General features: G+C 47.7%; 1 protein-coding gene across 1 annotated transcript in view; it reads right to left on the bottom strand.

Annotated features, from left to right (window-relative positions):
* Positions 1-3,566: 3,566 nt before the first annotated feature.
* LOC104122773 (alpha-2-macroglobulin-like protein 1) overlaps positions 3,567-17,625 on the bottom strand; it is a 52,729-nt gene continuing 38,670 nt past the window's right edge. Inside the window, 21 exon segments of the mRNA XM_035890522.1 lie at positions 3,567-3,607; positions 3,700-3,802; positions 4,012-4,080; positions 4,530-4,620; positions 5,009-5,133; positions 5,633-5,848; positions 6,031-6,248; positions 6,896-7,058; positions 10,265-10,339; positions 10,538-10,694; positions 11,024-11,105; positions 11,288-11,464; positions 11,872-11,955; positions 12,654-12,708; positions 13,196-13,317; positions 13,618-13,744; positions 13,865-14,090; positions 15,353-15,470; positions 15,934-16,081; positions 16,655-16,771; positions 17,193-17,342. Of these exon segments, the coding sequence (XP_035746415.1) occupies positions 3,567-3,607; positions 3,700-3,802; positions 4,012-4,080; positions 4,530-4,620; positions 5,009-5,133; positions 5,633-5,848; positions 6,031-6,248; positions 6,896-7,058; positions 10,265-10,339; positions 10,538-10,694; positions 11,024-11,105; positions 11,288-11,464; positions 11,872-11,955; positions 12,654-12,708; positions 13,196-13,317; positions 13,618-13,744; positions 13,865-14,090; positions 15,353-15,470; positions 15,934-16,081; positions 16,655-16,771; positions 17,193-17,342 (2,664 nt within the window).

Here is a 17,625-nt window from a genome sequence, read left to right as displayed (position 1 = left end):
GATCCACAGCTGTTCCAGGGGGGCAGCCAGACCCATCACAACAGCACAGGGGCTGCCAATGGCAAAGGTATCGAGAGTCCTGGCTCCTACTGACTCCAGCAGCTGTTTTGTGAGAGTGGACATATAAACACCTCTGAAGTTCTGGACTTAGCACTGATTGGAAACCTACACCCTGAGCAATCAACCCCATCCCACTCCCAGACAACGAAGCAGAACAAAATAAACGCTGGAGCAGCAAAAGCAAAGTTGCAGGGTTGGTGTGCGTGATTCATCTGACTGAGCCCCATCTCCACCTCCCATTACCAGCATGGTGACCAGCTGCTGGTGGCCGGGAGGCACTCAAGAAGTGAGCACCTCTCCGCAGGGCTCTGCAGCCACTGGAACTTGTGGCAGGGCACACGGTACTTGCCTGCTGTCTCATGCTGAGACCCTTCCCCAGCCCACAGACCCGTTGATCACTTGGGCCAGAGGCAGGCAAGAGGCACACAAAGAGCGGAAGCTGGGTTTGTGTCCCTGGAGGCAGGCAGTCCTCGGTGCTCAAGCAGCAGAGCTGATCACAAGCTAGATGGAAGCAGGCGCATCACCAAGACTTCAAGGCTGAATCACCACAACCCCTCAATTTTGTGAAGGGTACACAAATGGATGTGATGCTTGACACCTCCTGCTCTAAACAGGGAAGAGGAAGTTTAGGCCACAGAGAAATCAATGTACAAAAGTGGTTTTTTCCCCTGTCTAAATTCTCCTGGAAGGCAGCCACCTCCCTCCAAATGCTCTCTAGTAGGCAGACACCACAGGTACTACAGTTGAAGTCCAAGAAAGAACATTTTGAAGGACCCGGAAGAGTTGTTAAGAAAGTGGACTTATTGCAATCAATATCCATTGCCATGGATATTGAGTCAAAAATGTCACTGCATGCAATTTTTACACAGAGCCTAGAGTGTAGATGTATGCAGATGAGTGGGGGTTTGTTGTGTGTGAACTCCTCCTGCAATAATGGGCTCATGCCTGAGCTACCCCTCCTGGGGTCAGCAAGGACTAGGTAGAGTACGTGTGTGTGAACACTACAGCAGTTGCTTTCCCAGTAAACCTCTATTCCAGGGACTTTTATCAGACCTGTTGCCTGTGCTTTGCTAAGCACCAGAAAATAGATGATAAGAAGGTGGTGGCATTGGCAGTAATAAGTGAGGGTCCCTACCTCTCTGCAAGAGCCCAAGCTCTAGCCAACGGTGCTGTTTAAGTACCGAGACCAGGTGCAGGCCTGACTAGCTCCGATCCTGCTTTTTTATATCAGCAAGGACAGACATTGCCAGAGGGTAAAGGCAAGGGGGAGAGGAGACATTTGCAAAGAAAGCTTTTGTATCTGCAAGGTTGTTTTTAAAAAGTTCCAGAGAAAGTAGCATTCAGGCAAAAATCTCGTTCTGCAGGGTTGGGCTCTGCATTGCTCATGGACTGCTGAGGACATTGAATAAAGAGAAGGAAAAAGCACCTGTTTACACAAAGGTGCAGAAGGAGGGAGAAAGTGACACCCTGGAATGAAGCCAACCTCAGTGCAGACACTTCTGGCACTGCATGGGGCACTGGTAATGCCTAGCTGCTGTGCAGAATTTACACATTCATTCTGGTCCTGTTAACCTGCACATGAAGCACGGAGCAGGCTTTCAGCAGCCCACCTCACTGGCAGATTTCAGTGCGTTATGGAGAGTGTTCACTCGCAACCAAAAGAACTTGCAATGCTTGTGTCTGTGACTCTCAGGGGGGACTTGCTGAGACTTCAGGGTTACTCTGGAAATTCAAAGTTGAAATTCAAACACGCTTTCCAAATCCCTCCCTTTAAACCACCATAAATCCCAGCCTTGCTGCAGGGTCTGGTCTGGAGAACTTCCAGGGCTGTAGCCACATCCAGAATCTCAACCTTCCACCCACTGATCTTTCCACTCCTAAGCCTGACTTTGCGCTTAGCCATCACAGTCTCAGAGCCAGCTCTAGCACAGGTCTGTGGAGACCTTCCTGTCTGTACAGGGACATAGCACGGCTAAGCTTGAAGATCCCAGATCATGAGCTGGAGTTCCTTAAATCATGAGGTTTGATTTTAAAAAGTAGTGATAGATGTTGAATTTTCACAGTCACTTTGGTTGTTGAATTGCCCTTGCATCTCCTTTTCATGTGACAAAGACCCTGTTCACTCTCCGGTAGCTCATTAGGGGGGAGGGTTCTACCCTGGGGTACCATCCCTGCCTGTTTGAATGATCCTGTGCAAGATCCAGCTTCACAGGAGGTGCAGAAACTAAAATTACTCAGCCTTTTCTTTTTCTGCTAGGAGGACAGAAGCTAACCTGTGAGATTCACAGCAGGGTAGATTTACTTTACATCCATGTAAAGTGCAGAATCAGCCGAGTTGTTATTGCTCAGCTACATCTGTGTGCAGTAGACGATGCTCAGTGGGATCAGTCTCCATGCAGGGCTAGGAGCCCTCACCCCATACTGATGGCTGCATGACACTGCTGGAGTGGAATCCGGTGCTGGAAGAAATGACTGCCAGGTGCACAGTTCAGCTACGCTCTCTCTGTGAGAGCTTGTTTCTGCTCTCTCCTCCAAGGTAATCCTCTGTTATTGGATCCAAACACACACCACAGTACCCAGATTTGCAATTTATATTTTATTTTTATTCTTTTTACAAGCAAGAAAATCCCCAGATTAAAACAGTCAGAATTAATCAGACACTCCAAATAATTCATCAGGCTGTCAGGACAAGCAAGATGGCTTAGGCTGGGTTTAGTCCTGAAATCCAGCTTGAGATTTGCCCCAGTCCCTGAGATATAACCTTCCAGGTGACGCATGCCCCATCATACCAGAAGCAATAATGCAGCAGCCCTGCTGTCCTAGGGCATCTCACACGAGTGGGATCCCTGTGGGTTGAAACAGTGGATAGTAAGGGAGCAGACCAAGCCCTTGGCTAAATGAGAACAGGAAGAGGGAGAACCCAGAGAGCAAATAACATGACCCAAACTATTAACTCTAGGATGCTACCAGCTAGGGAGCCCAAGCTCTCACTTAGGACTCTAAAGGAAAGTGTTTCTCTGGTTTGATCTAGTGCCCTTGTTTTATCTCAGCCCCTCCCCAGGTGGGACTCTCCATACCCACATGCTGTAATCTGAAATTAGTACCACAAATTCTGCCTGGAACTTCTTCTGGAACAGTGCAAATCATCTATGAGCACTGTCACTCAGCTGGCAGGCAGTCCCATGCGCTACACCAGCCCAGACAGCCCTGCAGAGTCCCAGAAAATGCACATGACTTCAGAGCACGGCCACATGTTAAACACTTCATGCCCTGCCTACTGGGCAATCCAGCAAAGACTGCGTTACAAACTCCAGAAAGTAGAGGGCAGAGACTAAAGTCCCTGGAGGCCTAGGGAATTCCAGATACAGTCCTAGATGAAGGGAACATGCTGAATCAGAGACACACGGGGGGTTTCTCTGGGACAGAGAGAGGTGGCTGGGTTGCAGAGGAAACATCAGAAGGCTGCGAGGTCGGTACAGGGGCTGAGGAGGGGACTCACACCTACCTCAGATGCAGAAGACATTATAATCAGCCAGGGCCTGCTCCTCTGCAACAAGACAGGAGAGACCGAAGTTATCCTTGCACAGAGACAAGTGCAAACACCCAGACAGCCCTGGCACCCCATGGTTCTGCACTCACCTGGGTGGTAGTAGTCATAGACCCTGACATGGCCTGGCTTCAGGTTGGTCACCCCAATCTCCCGCTCCAGATGCAGGACGTATGTCTCAGACTTATGGCTCAGCTGGGGGAGAAAAGCAAATGACAGTTCACTTATGAGCTGTTCTTTTTATTCCTCACCTAAATTTGATCCTACTGATAGGCAATAACAACCATGTGGAGTAAAAAGATGAATCTTGAAAATCCTGCTCTGCTAGCCCAGCCCTGGATTCCTCACACAACTCTGCCAGTGTCCTTCATTCCTGCAGCTTCTCTAGTAGCACACACACATACCTTGTCCAAGTAGATGGCAACACCTCCTTGTGTTTTCTCAGTTCTTCTCACAGGGTGCCAATGCTGCAGCTAGGACAGGACAGCAGAGGAAGCAATTTAGTTGGGTCTTTTGAAAAGCAAGTGTGAGACATCCCAACAAGGTTTATCTAGGTTTGAGTGGGCAGGTTCTCATTCACTCACTTCTAAACTTATTTTGGGCTCTTAACCCTTCAGGCTGATCTCCCTGCAGGGCCACTCAGCTCCTGCAAAACCCAAGGACAGGAACCTAGGCTACTTAGCTGTCAAGGCTATGCTGGGCAAATTGGGCTAGAAGGATGACCATCCTAGAGGCACAGAGAGAGCAGACAGCATGTGTTCATGTTTGTTGTGTGGCAGAGGGGAAAGGATTGCTTGAGCAATCTTGAGCGAGATTGCTCGAGAGAGAGACAGGCAACACCTTCCTGTGCAACCTCCCCCTCTCCTTGGGCATGGATGGTCCCACTGGCACCACATCACCATCCTGATTCCAGGCTTCTTACAGACATCCCGGATCCTGGAGCCAGGACAAATCCAGACAGCAGGGACACCTCCACAATCACCATGTTGGAAGTGGATCTCTTCCCAGTGTACCTGGGGGAGAAGATAAAAAAGAGAATCTCTTCCAGCTTCCATTTCCCTCCACCACCATACCCTGTGTGCAGGACCCTGAGCCAGGCAGCCCAGCCAGGACCAGGGCCAAGGCAGTCACTGCTCCCTCTCACAGGGGCCGGCTGATGGCTGCACTGCTCTGGGCATCCCCAATTTGAGGTGACTACTTGGACTCCTCTCCCTAGCAAGAACCAAAGCCCTTGGTAACATTTCCCCTTCCCCAGAGGTGCTTGTATCTTTCCTTCTACATCTTCCATCTGGACTTGCTGCTGAAACTGCCTGGTGCTTCCATTGCAGCCAAGAAGCACCCCTCAGCTCTCCAGCCATGCCTGGCTTTCCTTCCCCAGTGGAGCTGTGTCTTTAGAGTCACCTGACATTGACATAGACAGTAACAGAGTGTGTATCGTCCTCCGTGCAATTGACTGGCTCAGTTTTCACTCTCAAAGCAAAGGATGTGGAGACTTGTGGGGAGGGTGCGTTGTACCTCAGCACCATCTGCAGGAAGAGACAAAAATACCAGAAAAAGACATGGATAATTAGTTCAATATCATCTATAATACCTTTTTTTCACTGACTACTTTAATCCTCAAGACCCCAGACAGTGACTGGATAAACCATACAAGGTGAGCACACTCATGCCCGTACCCCAAATAAAGGTCACTCAGATTGGAAACCTTCCATGATCCTTCCGTCTGGGGCTCCTTCTCCTCACCCTCCCCCTTGAGACTGTGCAAGTCAGGCACACAGCAGTGGGACCACTATACAACATTTCCATCCTCCAATACCCTGAGAGCCATGGAAGCATCACTGTCCTCACATTTGGACACGTTCTGTTTCTGAGTCTCCTACAGCACACAGGTTTATTACATTGGCAACAGTCTGGGATTAAAGCCCAGTTAATGCATGTTTCCTTGCACAGAGCTGCAAGGGAGACTTTTGGTTTTGATACGATGATAAGCAGAGGGTTGTCACAGCAGGGTCTGGGGGAACCTACCCGGGTAAAGACACAACAGCTGCCATGGGCCTGCACCGAGAACTTTCCTGGGACTTCTGTCAGTGCTGCCTCCTGCACCAATAGCCGGTTTTGGTAGGAGATTTGGAACTTCCTCCCAAAGCCTCTCTGGGACCTCACCCTCACTTCTGCAACCCCTTTCGTGCTGTATGTCAATGCTGCGTATTTAGCCAAGGCCTGCAAGGCAACTACTGTGTCCTGAAACAGAACAAATAATTATATTTGCAGCTTTGAGACCCAAAGACACTTGAACTCATTGTCCTGAGGACCTCCATATACAAGGGCTCCTCTTCTCAAAGCATTCACACTTGCATAATTTATGAATAGATTGTGCAGAGGTTCTTTCTCAAGCAACATCCCCTTCCCCTGCCATGAGTTACCTGTGTTGAGGCAAACCCTCCATAGGCATTCTGCTGCCTGGTGAGCCAGGCCACGATGCCAGAGGCTGTGGTGAGATCAGACCCTGTGACATTTGGCTTGGAGAGCAGGGCCAGGAGGACATAGGCTGTCAACTCCACATCCCCAGATAGTGGCTGTGACCAAGGGCTGGTGCTTGATCTGGGCTTGGATGAGGTCTGACTCCAGTGGATCTGCCCACCTGGGAAAGGAAGGGAGTAGATGACATTGAGGGATGTCAGGAAAGAAATCCTGAGGCCTAGGAGGCACAGTGGCTTGTGTCTGCAAAGACCATCAAGTAAATACCTCTTGGCTGGGTCATTATATCATGGGGTGAACTGCAATCCCATGTATTTTGCTATACCTAACACTCCATATTACACACCAAGGTGATATACAAAAACTAATATGCCAATAATCTGTATACACAGTACCTCCCAGACATCCAACTTCTCCATTGTCCTGTTTGCCAACTCCACTAAGTACCTGGTATCAGGTAGCTACCCACTAGCAAGTCCTGGGGGTCAGGGACTAACAAGAAGTGGGGCAGCTTACCAGGTCACTTCCCTTTCTGGCACTTTGCAGCCCTGCGTAAGAAAGCCCACTTCTCTCAGAGCCCAGCCTCCGCTTTGGGTACCAGAAAAGGATGAGAGGTTTGAAGGAGATCAGCACCAGCACCATAGTATTGTCAGCACATACCTTGAGTTTGTAGACTGGCTTCCTAAAAACTCTCTTTGGTGAAGGAGCTAAAGGGTAAGGCTATGGTCCTTCCAGGTTGCATGTAACCAAGGGCTCAGAAAGGTCACTTGTCCCTTTTCTGATGTTCACCTAGCACTGAGGTCCCCATACCTGCTCTGATTGCCTTTTGATCAAGCATATCAAGTAGCTCTTGCATGCGCTGAGAGTCTTTAGCCAGGGCGAAGGTGTAGGCCAGCAGGGCCTGGGTGTAAGTGCTGGCAGCTTTGGGAAGGGAAGGAGCGATGCAGCCCAGAGCCTTGCTCACCACTGTACTCTACAGAGAAGAATGACATGGGTTTTGGTCACACACAAATACATGTGAGGCAGGCAGACGCTGAGGTACGCAAGCAGAAGGATGCATTAGCATATGCCGGCACAGAAAGCACCCCATACATTCCCCGTCTGTGCTCAAGCCTGCACTCTTCTCTTTGTATCAGTGCAGCACCAGTAGGCACTGTCTTCAGTCCTTGGTGCAAGGTGATTGACAGACACACACGCACACACACACAGGCTGGTCATGGGTTTCAGCAGTGCTCTCTCAGTGAAATGAATGCCTTACTGCCACCACCATGTCTTACTTTCCAAGGCTAAACACAACAAGAGTGACAACGCACAATTGCAAATGCCTACACCCAGCCTTCTGACCAAGATTACTGGGTTCAATTCACCTCTACAGGGCCTCACACGGTCACTGGGATTTCCAGTTTCCCCTGGAACACCAGTACTGCTGTTGGCAGGAGGCAGCAAACCCACTGGTCTCAGCAGCATTGTATTCCAGCATTCCGCTATGCTATTCCAAGCATATGCCTGTCCCATATGTGTGCATCTACAGCACTTCGTGGTTTCTCCTCTTCCAGTGACCTCTTGGCTAAGTACAGTAAGGATCACACAAGGGATGCATTTAAGATTTATTCTGACATGTCACATGCTCCTCACTTCTTTCTTTCTAGGAAAGAGAAAAGCTAAAGGTAATGCCCATGTCATCTTTGTGCTCTCTAGATGGTGGAGTAGTATTGCAGGATGCAGCCACCAAGTCTCAGAAATGCTCATAGTATCCATTCACGGAGTACCTAAAGTTCTCAGCATCCAACTGATGCTTTCTGGTTGCTCTCTCTCATTGAAGCCCAGCAGAAGGGGTAAGCTAAGCTCCCATCATGTCAAAAGTCCTACTTTTCTATTTGGCCTTAAATATATTAACTGCAAGCAGCACAGTAACCTTTGTATTCTGTAACTGAATAGACCTAAGCAGGAATTATATCACATTTGTGAATTTGTTCAGAGGGTCCTTTAGTATTCCTTCTCCTTCTTAAATCTCTCGCTTTCCCAGACAGTTAAAATGGAGGTAGCAGCATCAGTGTTTGTACAACTACCAAACTTTGAGTTGAAACACTTGATGAACCGACTGCAAAGCGCTGACTGTTACACATCTTAATACCTTGTCTAGGAACAGTCTGACGTGTATTAGGACCCATCTGGCTTCGGTGTCTTCTGGTGAAACTAACACAAGAACCAAGAATGTCACTCTACTGGAAGTGTTTTCACACTCTGTGCTCACCCTGGTGCTGACAATAGCTGTCCTAAGTGCATACCATACAGAAGCATTTAGCTTCCCTGGGAGCAGTCACGTGCCGGCTAAGAAGCTGCTCCCCTACAAAATGCCATTTGTCTCTGCAATCAACATAAACATCCTGGTTTGTCCCAAGAGAACAATTTCCAACAGAGTGGGGGTAGAGGGCTGTTTGTATCTGCCTAGATTTTTTATCATACAAACCATGCTTTAGTATCAGTTCGTTCAGGGCAGTGTAAAATATCTCCAACCTTTTTCCTGCATTTTAACCCTCATGATTTTCATGAGACTTTTAAGTATACTTGTAAGGGAAAGTAGGATCTGTTCTGAACATCTTGAGTGCATTAGCCCTTGCAGGGCTTCCTCAAACTCTTCCTCGGAATTTTGACCTCCAGTGATTGTGTATTCTTTGTAAAAGCATTTATAACCTACTCAAGGACACTCTTTTCCTGGGTGTTATGGCAAGCTTTGTGTTTCCCACTTCATCTACCCACAGACCTACTCAGCAAATTTCTTCACTGGGGCTAGGAGAGACTTGTATTTTTATTTATTTGTTGATACTTTTGCATGTCTTTCATTGTCATGGCCATTTTTTTAAAAAACAATCATTTATGTATGCATGTCCAGTTGAATAACTGGTTATTTTCACATCAACAAATCTGCTTCTGCAGCAAAGCATTCTTCACTCCATGGACAATCCTTTCTGAGCTAATAATACTGTTGTCATCTTCTGTGGAGTGTGAGGAATTCCATGAGGTCTCCTACCTTGTAGCAGCCTAGATTTTCTATCACCATTACCAGAGCACTAAGTCATCCTCTGTGGATTCATTCAGGACAGAGTGGCTTCCACTAGCTCATCATACAAATTGCTTTGAGGTCGTGTTTGTCTCCCTTTCAGGATTTTACTCATGGATTTGGAGCAGTCTGGTCTCTTCTCAGTAACTCTTTGCTTTCCTTCCTGAATGACAGAACTGGTTCTTAAACCTACAACAAACTCTGTTAATTTTCTACCAGGATGGAGGTCCTTGTCCTTTTGTTTCATTCTGCTGCAGAGCACAGTACGTGTCAAATATTTGTCATCCAGTTTCATGAAAATCCTCCTCCACAAAAGTCAGCCAAAACTGAGACAGTTCATATAATTACCAAATGATAGAATAATTCAGATTGGGAGGGACCTCAGAAGGTCTCTAATCCTTGCTTGCTTTTTTCCCTAAGCCCATTGTTTTCTTTTGCAATGAAAAGCACTGTTCTTTCACTTACTTTTATTTCCAGAGAATTTTGCTTCTTAAAATCTATTGCAATAGCATTTGTCCACCAAGTTGACTACATTTTTTTAACTGCCAGTACCACAGAGTAGTTAGTTATGATCTTTAGCCCTCATAGGAATTCCCTCTTGTTATTACTTAGGTGTGCAATTCCAGCTGCCCTACTTCACAAGAAGTATCTCCCTCCAGCATTCCTTTCCCAGACTTCCACTTTATGGGAAGATAAAACACATTAAAAACGTCATTATGGCTATTTATTTGACTGTGGGAGCAGCTGCACCAACTTCTCCTCCCAAAAAACTCACCTCTAGCTCTCAGCTGTGTGTGGTACAAAGGGTAGCAAGGGGGTGGGAGGGTGGCAGGGGGAACCAGGAAGGAGCAGCCAAAGCCTGGGAAATGGGCATAGTATTTAGCCATGAACTCCAATGGCTCTCTGTAGTCTAATCTCACCTTCTCCCCTGCCAGTGATGTCCTCTCAAGGGATAGTTGAGGCTTTTTCCTGTGAAGTGATAAGTTCTTCCTCCCCAACCCTACTACTTTCTCCACAAGCCTCTCCAAGATGCTCTCTTGCCTGCCTCAGTGACACCACTAAGCTCTTCAGGATTCAGATCTTAAGGCAAGAGCATGGCAAAGAATCCCAATATTTACCTCTGGTGTCTCTCCTGCCTCCAAGTATGCAGCAGTGATGTAGGCAGCCAAGGGGACTTCCCCATCCACACCTCCCTAAAAAAAAGCATAAACATCCAAAAAGCTGGGAACGTTAATACACAAAGACCTGAAGCTTTTCAGTCAAGGTCCCACCTACCCCTGGCTTGCTCCCACGCAAGAAAGCAGAACAAAACAGGAAAGTGAACTAAACAATTACCAGTACACTTGGCAAGAACTGCTTTGAGTTGTCCTTCCAGGTGCTCTGGCTCCTACCTTCATGGTTGTGTGGAAAAGTCGGCCCACGTTTCTGAAGCAACCGTTGGGAAGCTGGTGGAACTCCAGCCAGGTGAGAGCGGCTTGGATGGTCCTGTTGTCCAGGAAAATGTATGGCTTGGCTTGGACAAAGCATTTAACCACAAATGCAGTCAGCCTGCATGGGAAGGAAAAAAAGACATGAGAGAGGAAAAAGAGAAGCAGAAAGAGATGGAGTGAATGAGAGGGAAGAATGAGTGGAAAGGAAGAATCCAAGCAAAAGTTAAGGAAAAAGAAAAAAGTGGGAATTTGAAACTGGTGGGTCTCTCCTCACCCATCGTGCTCTTCCTTATTTGCTGGTCCAAGGACAGTTGCATACCCCTGGGATGTATCCAGAACACTTTGGGTCCAATAGGATGGAAAGGATCCAATGGTGGAAGCAGAAAGCTGCCCACCTTCAGGCTGTCAGACAGCATGGAGACAGCAGGGAGAGAGCCCAGGACTTACCAAGTATTACCATACTCATCCTTGGTACCAAATTCACTGTAGGAACCGTCAGGGTGTTGATACTGCAGCTGTATCTGATACCCTGGGAAGCAGGATAGAACATTAGTCCTCAGAATGGTATTTGCAGTGAGATCACCAGGCAGGGAATGGGGTGGTGTTAACATTGTAAGTGGTTGAGTGCTCTGAGGGGAAGGGCAGTAGGCAACCATTGGTAGGTTGGACACAGGGGGAGGCAGAGGAGCAAGGTGGGTCTGTTGTACTTGCCATTGCGCAGGAATCCTGTTGCCCTCTCCTTGATCTCAGGGGTCAGCTGCCTTGTCTTCTCCAGGTACTGCAGCACATAGACAATGGGGGCAAACAGCACCATGTTCTGCTCCCCACAGCCATGGGGCACCTGCACCAGGTGGTCCAGGTTGTGCAGTGCCGTCCCCATGAGGTCTCCTGGAACAGAGCATAGGCACCCTGACTACCTCCTGAGCAGGAGGTTCAGGGATTCATCTTCTCCTACCTGTGACCCAGTCCCAGCAGTGCACCAGGCAAGAGAGCCCCAGCACAGCAATGTGGGGGCATCTCTGTCCAGCCAGCTTATCAGTTCCACTGTGCCCTCCATATGGACTGTATATGTTCCCATTCTGGCAGGGGAAGCCCATAAACAGAACACCCTCTCCCTTGCTAAGTGTTTTAGGTTATCTGGAACCAGGAAACACAGACACACATGTGGGAAGAACAAGAGAGTGGACCCTTAGAAACCTCAGAAAGGGTGTGAGGCATTCTGGGTTTGGGCTTTCCTGGGACTAAACTCGGAGATACGGGATTTGGAAAGGTATTATCATAGCTGAATTCCTTACCGGTGACCGAGACAGTGGCTCTGACTGAACCTTCAACCACATTTCGAGGCAACATCAGGGACACGGACTCCTGTGCTGGATTCCCTGACACCAGTGGGGTAAAGCATGTGGGGAGGACAAAAAGAAAGAGAATCTGATGAAAACAACCTTCAAAATCCCCGGAGGCTGTTCTAGACTATTCTGTGCTAACATCCCATTTGCCTGTCACAGAGGTTGCAGATCACCTCAAAATCCCTGTCCCATTCCACCCTCAACTCCCTCCATCAACCTCATTGTGACTGCACTATCCTAACAGCCTTCCTTCTAAAGAGGTTGAGAGGATCTTCTCCTGGAAACCCTATGTGGTCAAAGCCACCTTCCTGCTTTTCTTTACGTAAGTTACTCCATCTCATTTCAGATTTCTGCTGCAGGTATGTCTTCTCAATGCCTCTCGTGCTCTCAAAATCTGCTAATGGCCCCATCATACACCATAAAATTCAAGACAGGAGCAGCAATCCTAAGGCATGTAACTCCAGCCTCACCATGCTCAGTAGTCTGGTTTTATTACCACAGGTGAAAAAGGCCTCAATTTATCACATCAGTATCAGGGATGTTGAAGCTAAAAGAATGGACCTCCCCACATCCTTACCCAGGGAAAGCTCTAGCTGGCACCACAATTAGAGTATATTTCTGTAGCTTGGTCATGTTGACAGAGAAAATATTTCAACAAGTGGAAAGACCCAGGAGGTAGTTAGGCCGGAATGGGGTGGGATGAGCAGGGTGAAAGAAAAAAAACAATCTACCTTTTTCGGGACACAGGATGGAGCTGTGAGCCTTTTCTACCAACACTCCCTCTGGCTGTTGGAGCACATAAAAGTAGCATTATAATGAGCACACAGGAGAGAAACAGGATTACAAGTGGATTAGAAATAGATATGGACAAAATCCTGGTTCAGGCTGGAGAGACAGCTGGAGTAACATCATTATCACACAAAAATGTAAATTACTGTCAATCATTTTCATTTCAGGTAAGAAAACAGCATGCATTTTCAAACTATCATAACTTCTGAATGTCTGTGAAACTGATGCTGTAAGATTCAGCAGAGAGCTCAGGAATGAGGACACAAAAACATGTACATATTTAAAGTTTTCCATGGTATGAAGTAGAGGATACCCCTCTACCTCCCACATCCATCAGCCCTCATGGTTGGGCCCAGCTCAGTCCCTGAGATTCTAATTACACACCTTTAATAGCAAGGAGTAACTCCCAAAATTAACCTGCACAAAATCTGGGAATTGCACAAAGTCCACTTTTAGATCTAGGTAACAGAAGAGATCGTCTGACCCGGACTAAAAGGAGTTTGGTGATCGTGTCTTTCTGTCCTTGGTTTGGGACAAATGGTATCTCTTCACCACAGAGCTCTTTGGTGGCCACAGCCTCTGTGCTGAGGGTGATGTTCATGAGCCCTGAAAATAACACACATTTAGGTGCATAAAACATCTGAGGAAGCCCTTCCTGTTAATATGATTCCCATTAATACGATAGAAGTCACCTGTTGGCAACAAAAGATTGGATCAGAGCCCTATATGATTCTGTACCTCCTAGCACAGACTTGCAAGGAATCATGACCTTAGGATGAATGCAAACAAGTACTCTCTGGTTAACAGGGCAAACAACTCCTCACTCTATGTCATCTTTTACAAAACATCCCCACCTTGGTCCCATTCCTTCCCAATTCCACCACCCGACCTCCCTGTTCTTCTCACCCAGTTGCTCAGCTGTGACACTCCACTGAAAGGTCTTAGTTTCATCGGCACATAAGCAGCTGCTGTAGACACAGCCTTTGCATGGCTTCAGCTGGAAGTGTGCAAACTCCTCCAAGGTCACTTGGATCTGAAGAGGCAACAGGGATGGCAGGTAGTAACAAGATAAGCATCACGGGCCACAGATTTCAGCCATCTCCTACCTATGCATACCCTGCTTTCCTTGCAGAGCCTAGCAGGGCTCACCTACCTTCATGCATCGCTGCAGGTAGTTGAAGACTGTGGCCTTCAAGATGAAGGTCTCACCCTGGATCACAGAGGATGGCAGTGTGAGTTCCACAAGAAAGGGCTTGAAAACAAGCAGACTGGAGGCTGGAGCAAGTCCAAAGCCATTACGTCCTGTGCAGAACATCCCTGCTTTCCATTCTGTGATGGTGTTAGGCACAGTGACAGTGACATTCTTGTTCCCACTGGGACTGAGGAGAAGTAGACAGCAACAGAAGCATTTAACTGAATATTGCTGTACACAGCACCAGGTGACCTGTTCTGAGCCATTCTTTCCTGTGCACCCCATCCCCTAACCTCAGTATAACCCCTAACCTCTGCTGAACTTGTAGCCCTTGTAGAGTAGGTCCTTGTAGAATTAGGGACCCCTGCCTCAGATGCTTATATCAACAGCACATTTTTGACAATAGGTTACATGGTTGCAAGATGCCATCAATTACACTCAGTGCTTTTCTCAGACAGCACTTGCCCTTTGCACATCTAAAAATGCTTTACAGATCTCAGCAGTTTTATTCTTCTTGGCCTAGGGATGGAGAACCAGACACCAGAAGAGCAACAAGACTGGCTCAACATCAGTAGAACTTGGCAGAAGAGACAGATCCAGCCATTCACCTTCCTGTGAGACACTGACAGCTTGATGTCCAACAGGAAGGCAGGGCAGAGGCTTGGCTTGTGCCCACATAACAACTTCTGAGAGCAGGAGACTGTTCTGTGGCTGCAGCACACAGCAGACATAAAAACAGCCCTAGCTAAAGCTAACAATATTGACTCCAATAACCAGAGACATTCGCTTTTGCCAGGCATGTACAGGAAAGCAACACATACAGCATAGAGACCTTTGGTTGCTCAGATCAGGCTGGTGGATAAATCACATAGGAGATATCTGCTGCTAGGGAGTGAAGAGATGGATAGGTGGGAGAGGGCAGATATGGGGGCATCTGGCCTGAGCAGACTCCAGACAAGAAATTCTTAAAGTCAGAGATGAAAAATCTCCAAAAGCTCCCTCAGCTCCCTCCCTGTGTACTCACTGAGCCTTTCTCACGGGACACAACTCCCAGTCCTGTGAAAGACTCCTGTGGAGAGCAGCTTCCCCTGCATCCCAAGATACAACCTGTGAGCACAGGTTGGGAAATGCTGGCCCACAGGGCTACCACAAGCAGAGTGCAGGCAGTAAATCAAGCTGTTTTGCTGCACCACACCTGCTTTCCTATATTCCCATGCCAGCCACCTCCCATGGATGGGCAATACTTCTGTATGAACATCTAGTACCAGAAAATGCATTTGATGCTGACATCAGGTCCAATGAGGAAACAGCCGGACAGGTATGAGCCCTTTGACATACGTCCTTAGACGTCCTCCTCAGCAGCTTATGATCTAAACCCAGATGTATCTGCTGCCATTCCTGGACACCCTAAGCCACCCAGACTAGACCCCCACTGCTCAGTTTACTTACCCCACAGAATACAAATCCCATATCCAGGTTTTGGGGAAATGCTTGTGTACTTTCTCGTCAGCTGAAGAAGCAGGTGGAAACATAGTGGGCTGATAGGTAGACGTTGTCAGATGCTCTGCTGGAAATAACAAAGGCCCAGTCACCACAGGGTCCTCCGGCCCTGGTTGGGAGCAGAGGGGCTCCAGCCTAGCTCAGGCTGCAGGTCATCCAGTCAGCTCTTGGGAAGCACAGCACTGGAAAAAGAAGGTCCTATCCCAAATTTTAAAATCTCTCGCCTCATTTCAAACAACAGAGGTGCTATGGGCCTTGTGGACACCAAGGGAAAGGCAACCATTCCCTCTCCTCAGAGCTACCATTTGGGATCCAGACAGCTCACTGACATTTCAGAGCAAGAAGCTGTGAGCCCCAGGCAGCCTCACACTAGCACAACAGGTTCAGAGCCAGGGAACACTCTTGCTCCTCCATTTGCAATTACAGCAAGTACTGCCTCTTAGCTCAAACCCAGGATTGCTTTCACATGAAAGACTGAGCATCCCAGCATCCCATGTAAGAAGAAACAATGGCAGTTGACAAATGCTTACTGTTATATGCTTCGTGGGGCTGGGCAAATATCAACATGGGCCTGGAAGTAAACACTGCTGTTTCCTGCAGCATTGTTGTCGATGGAGTGATTGGACACAGTCTGGGTTTCCTGGTATTGGTGTTGGACATAATTTTCAATCCCATTCCCTGTAAGAAAAAAAAAAAGAACTGAAGCGCAAGAAGCTTGTCCTCTCCTCTCTGCTCTTTACCCTGTGCCTTCTTGTCCCCTCACACAGTGGGGACTTGGCTATCCTCTGGCTTGGCAAAGCATTCTCTTGCTTCATTTTAACAGGGAATTATTCAGATTATTCAGAGCAATATGGAAACAAGGTCTTCTGAGCTAATTCATCTGGCCTGAGTCAGCCAAATTTATTCTTTTCCAAACACGTGGCCATTCAGGTACCATATCATGTACTCAGCCTGCAGAGTACAATCGCTCATGCTACAGAGATTAAACATACCATGTGAAATCCAATTAAAGTAACCAAACATCCTTGGCATCCTGAATCACACAACCAAAGTGCAGTAACCACACAACAATTTCTTCTTGGTCAAAAATTTCAAGTCACTTATTCCAATAACAACTGAGTTACAAGGGCCTAAACTGGACCTGTTCTCTGTACTGTCTGTAACAGCATTCCTAGGATATCGGTAAAGTCAAGGGACCACACTTCCCTCTATTCATAAATTATCCCAACCCACCAAATCAACCATTTTTACCCTGAATGCTGTAAACACATCAGGCTCATCAGAATTTGGGAACCCGCATGAATGATCATCTTCAGATACTTGGCGAGGATACCTGGAGTTATAAACAGATGGGAACAGCCCATAGATCTGGGAGAGCAAGAAAAAGGAAAAAAAAAAATCAGCACAAATAAAACCTGGCATTCCCTTCCTGTCATACATCCAAGGCCTGTTTGAATTGCTCCTGGCTACCGTGCATGAACACATGCCAGAAAGCCCAGGCTCGCTGTCACTTTTCCCTGGCTCTCCTCTGATAGAGCCAGCACAGAGACAGAACAGCAGAAGCTCATTTGTGACTGGTGCACTGGGGGATGTCCAACCTCTTTCTTAACACAGGCCCCCTCATCCTTACCCATGCCACACTGAGAGCACTGCTGATCCTTCCGGGCAGCTCTTTGAGTTCCTTGGGAGATAAGCTCTGTACAGATGCAATGGCCTGTCTGCCTGCCTCCCTCCCTCCCTCTTCATGTCAGTACAACAGAAGGGAAGAAGTTGGAGCAGGCTCACTCACCAAGGAGCTGCTGAGGTCTTTTCCTGGCTGCAGCGAAAGGATGCTCTGATCCACAGCCCAGACAGCACACGTGGACCCAGGAGCTGCCAGCAGGTGGAGACCAACCTCTGAATCAGGAAGGGTCTTGGACATTGAGAAGTTCAGCTCCACCTGGATGGGAAGAATGCAGGCAATAGGCGAGTGTAATTTCTGTTGCTGGCTACCCTACCACTTCTTAAGCAGGGAAAGAACCTACATGAAGAGAGTTTCCAAGGACTTGTCTTGGATGGAAACCTGAAGAATCCCCCCCAGGACCCTCAGAAGGTATTTTAAAAAAACATTTTTAAAAAACATCATGCTGAGGTTCTATCAGGAAAGATGGCAGAGGGGGAACTATCAGTGTGTGCAGCTCACAGTACTGGAGACATTCCCATGTCAGAACGCAGCGCTCTCT

The sequence above is a fragment of the Egretta garzetta genome, unplaced genomic scaffold (assembly GCF_000687185.1).
Source record: "Egretta garzetta isolate BGI_Z169 unplaced genomic scaffold, ASM68718v1 scaffold363, whole genome shotgun sequence".
NCBI lineage: Eukaryota > Metazoa > Chordata > Aves > Pelecaniformes > Ardeidae > Egretta > Egretta garzetta.
The sequence above is the reverse complement of the archived record's forward strand: the minus strand, read 5'-3'. Positions and strand labels throughout refer to the sequence as shown.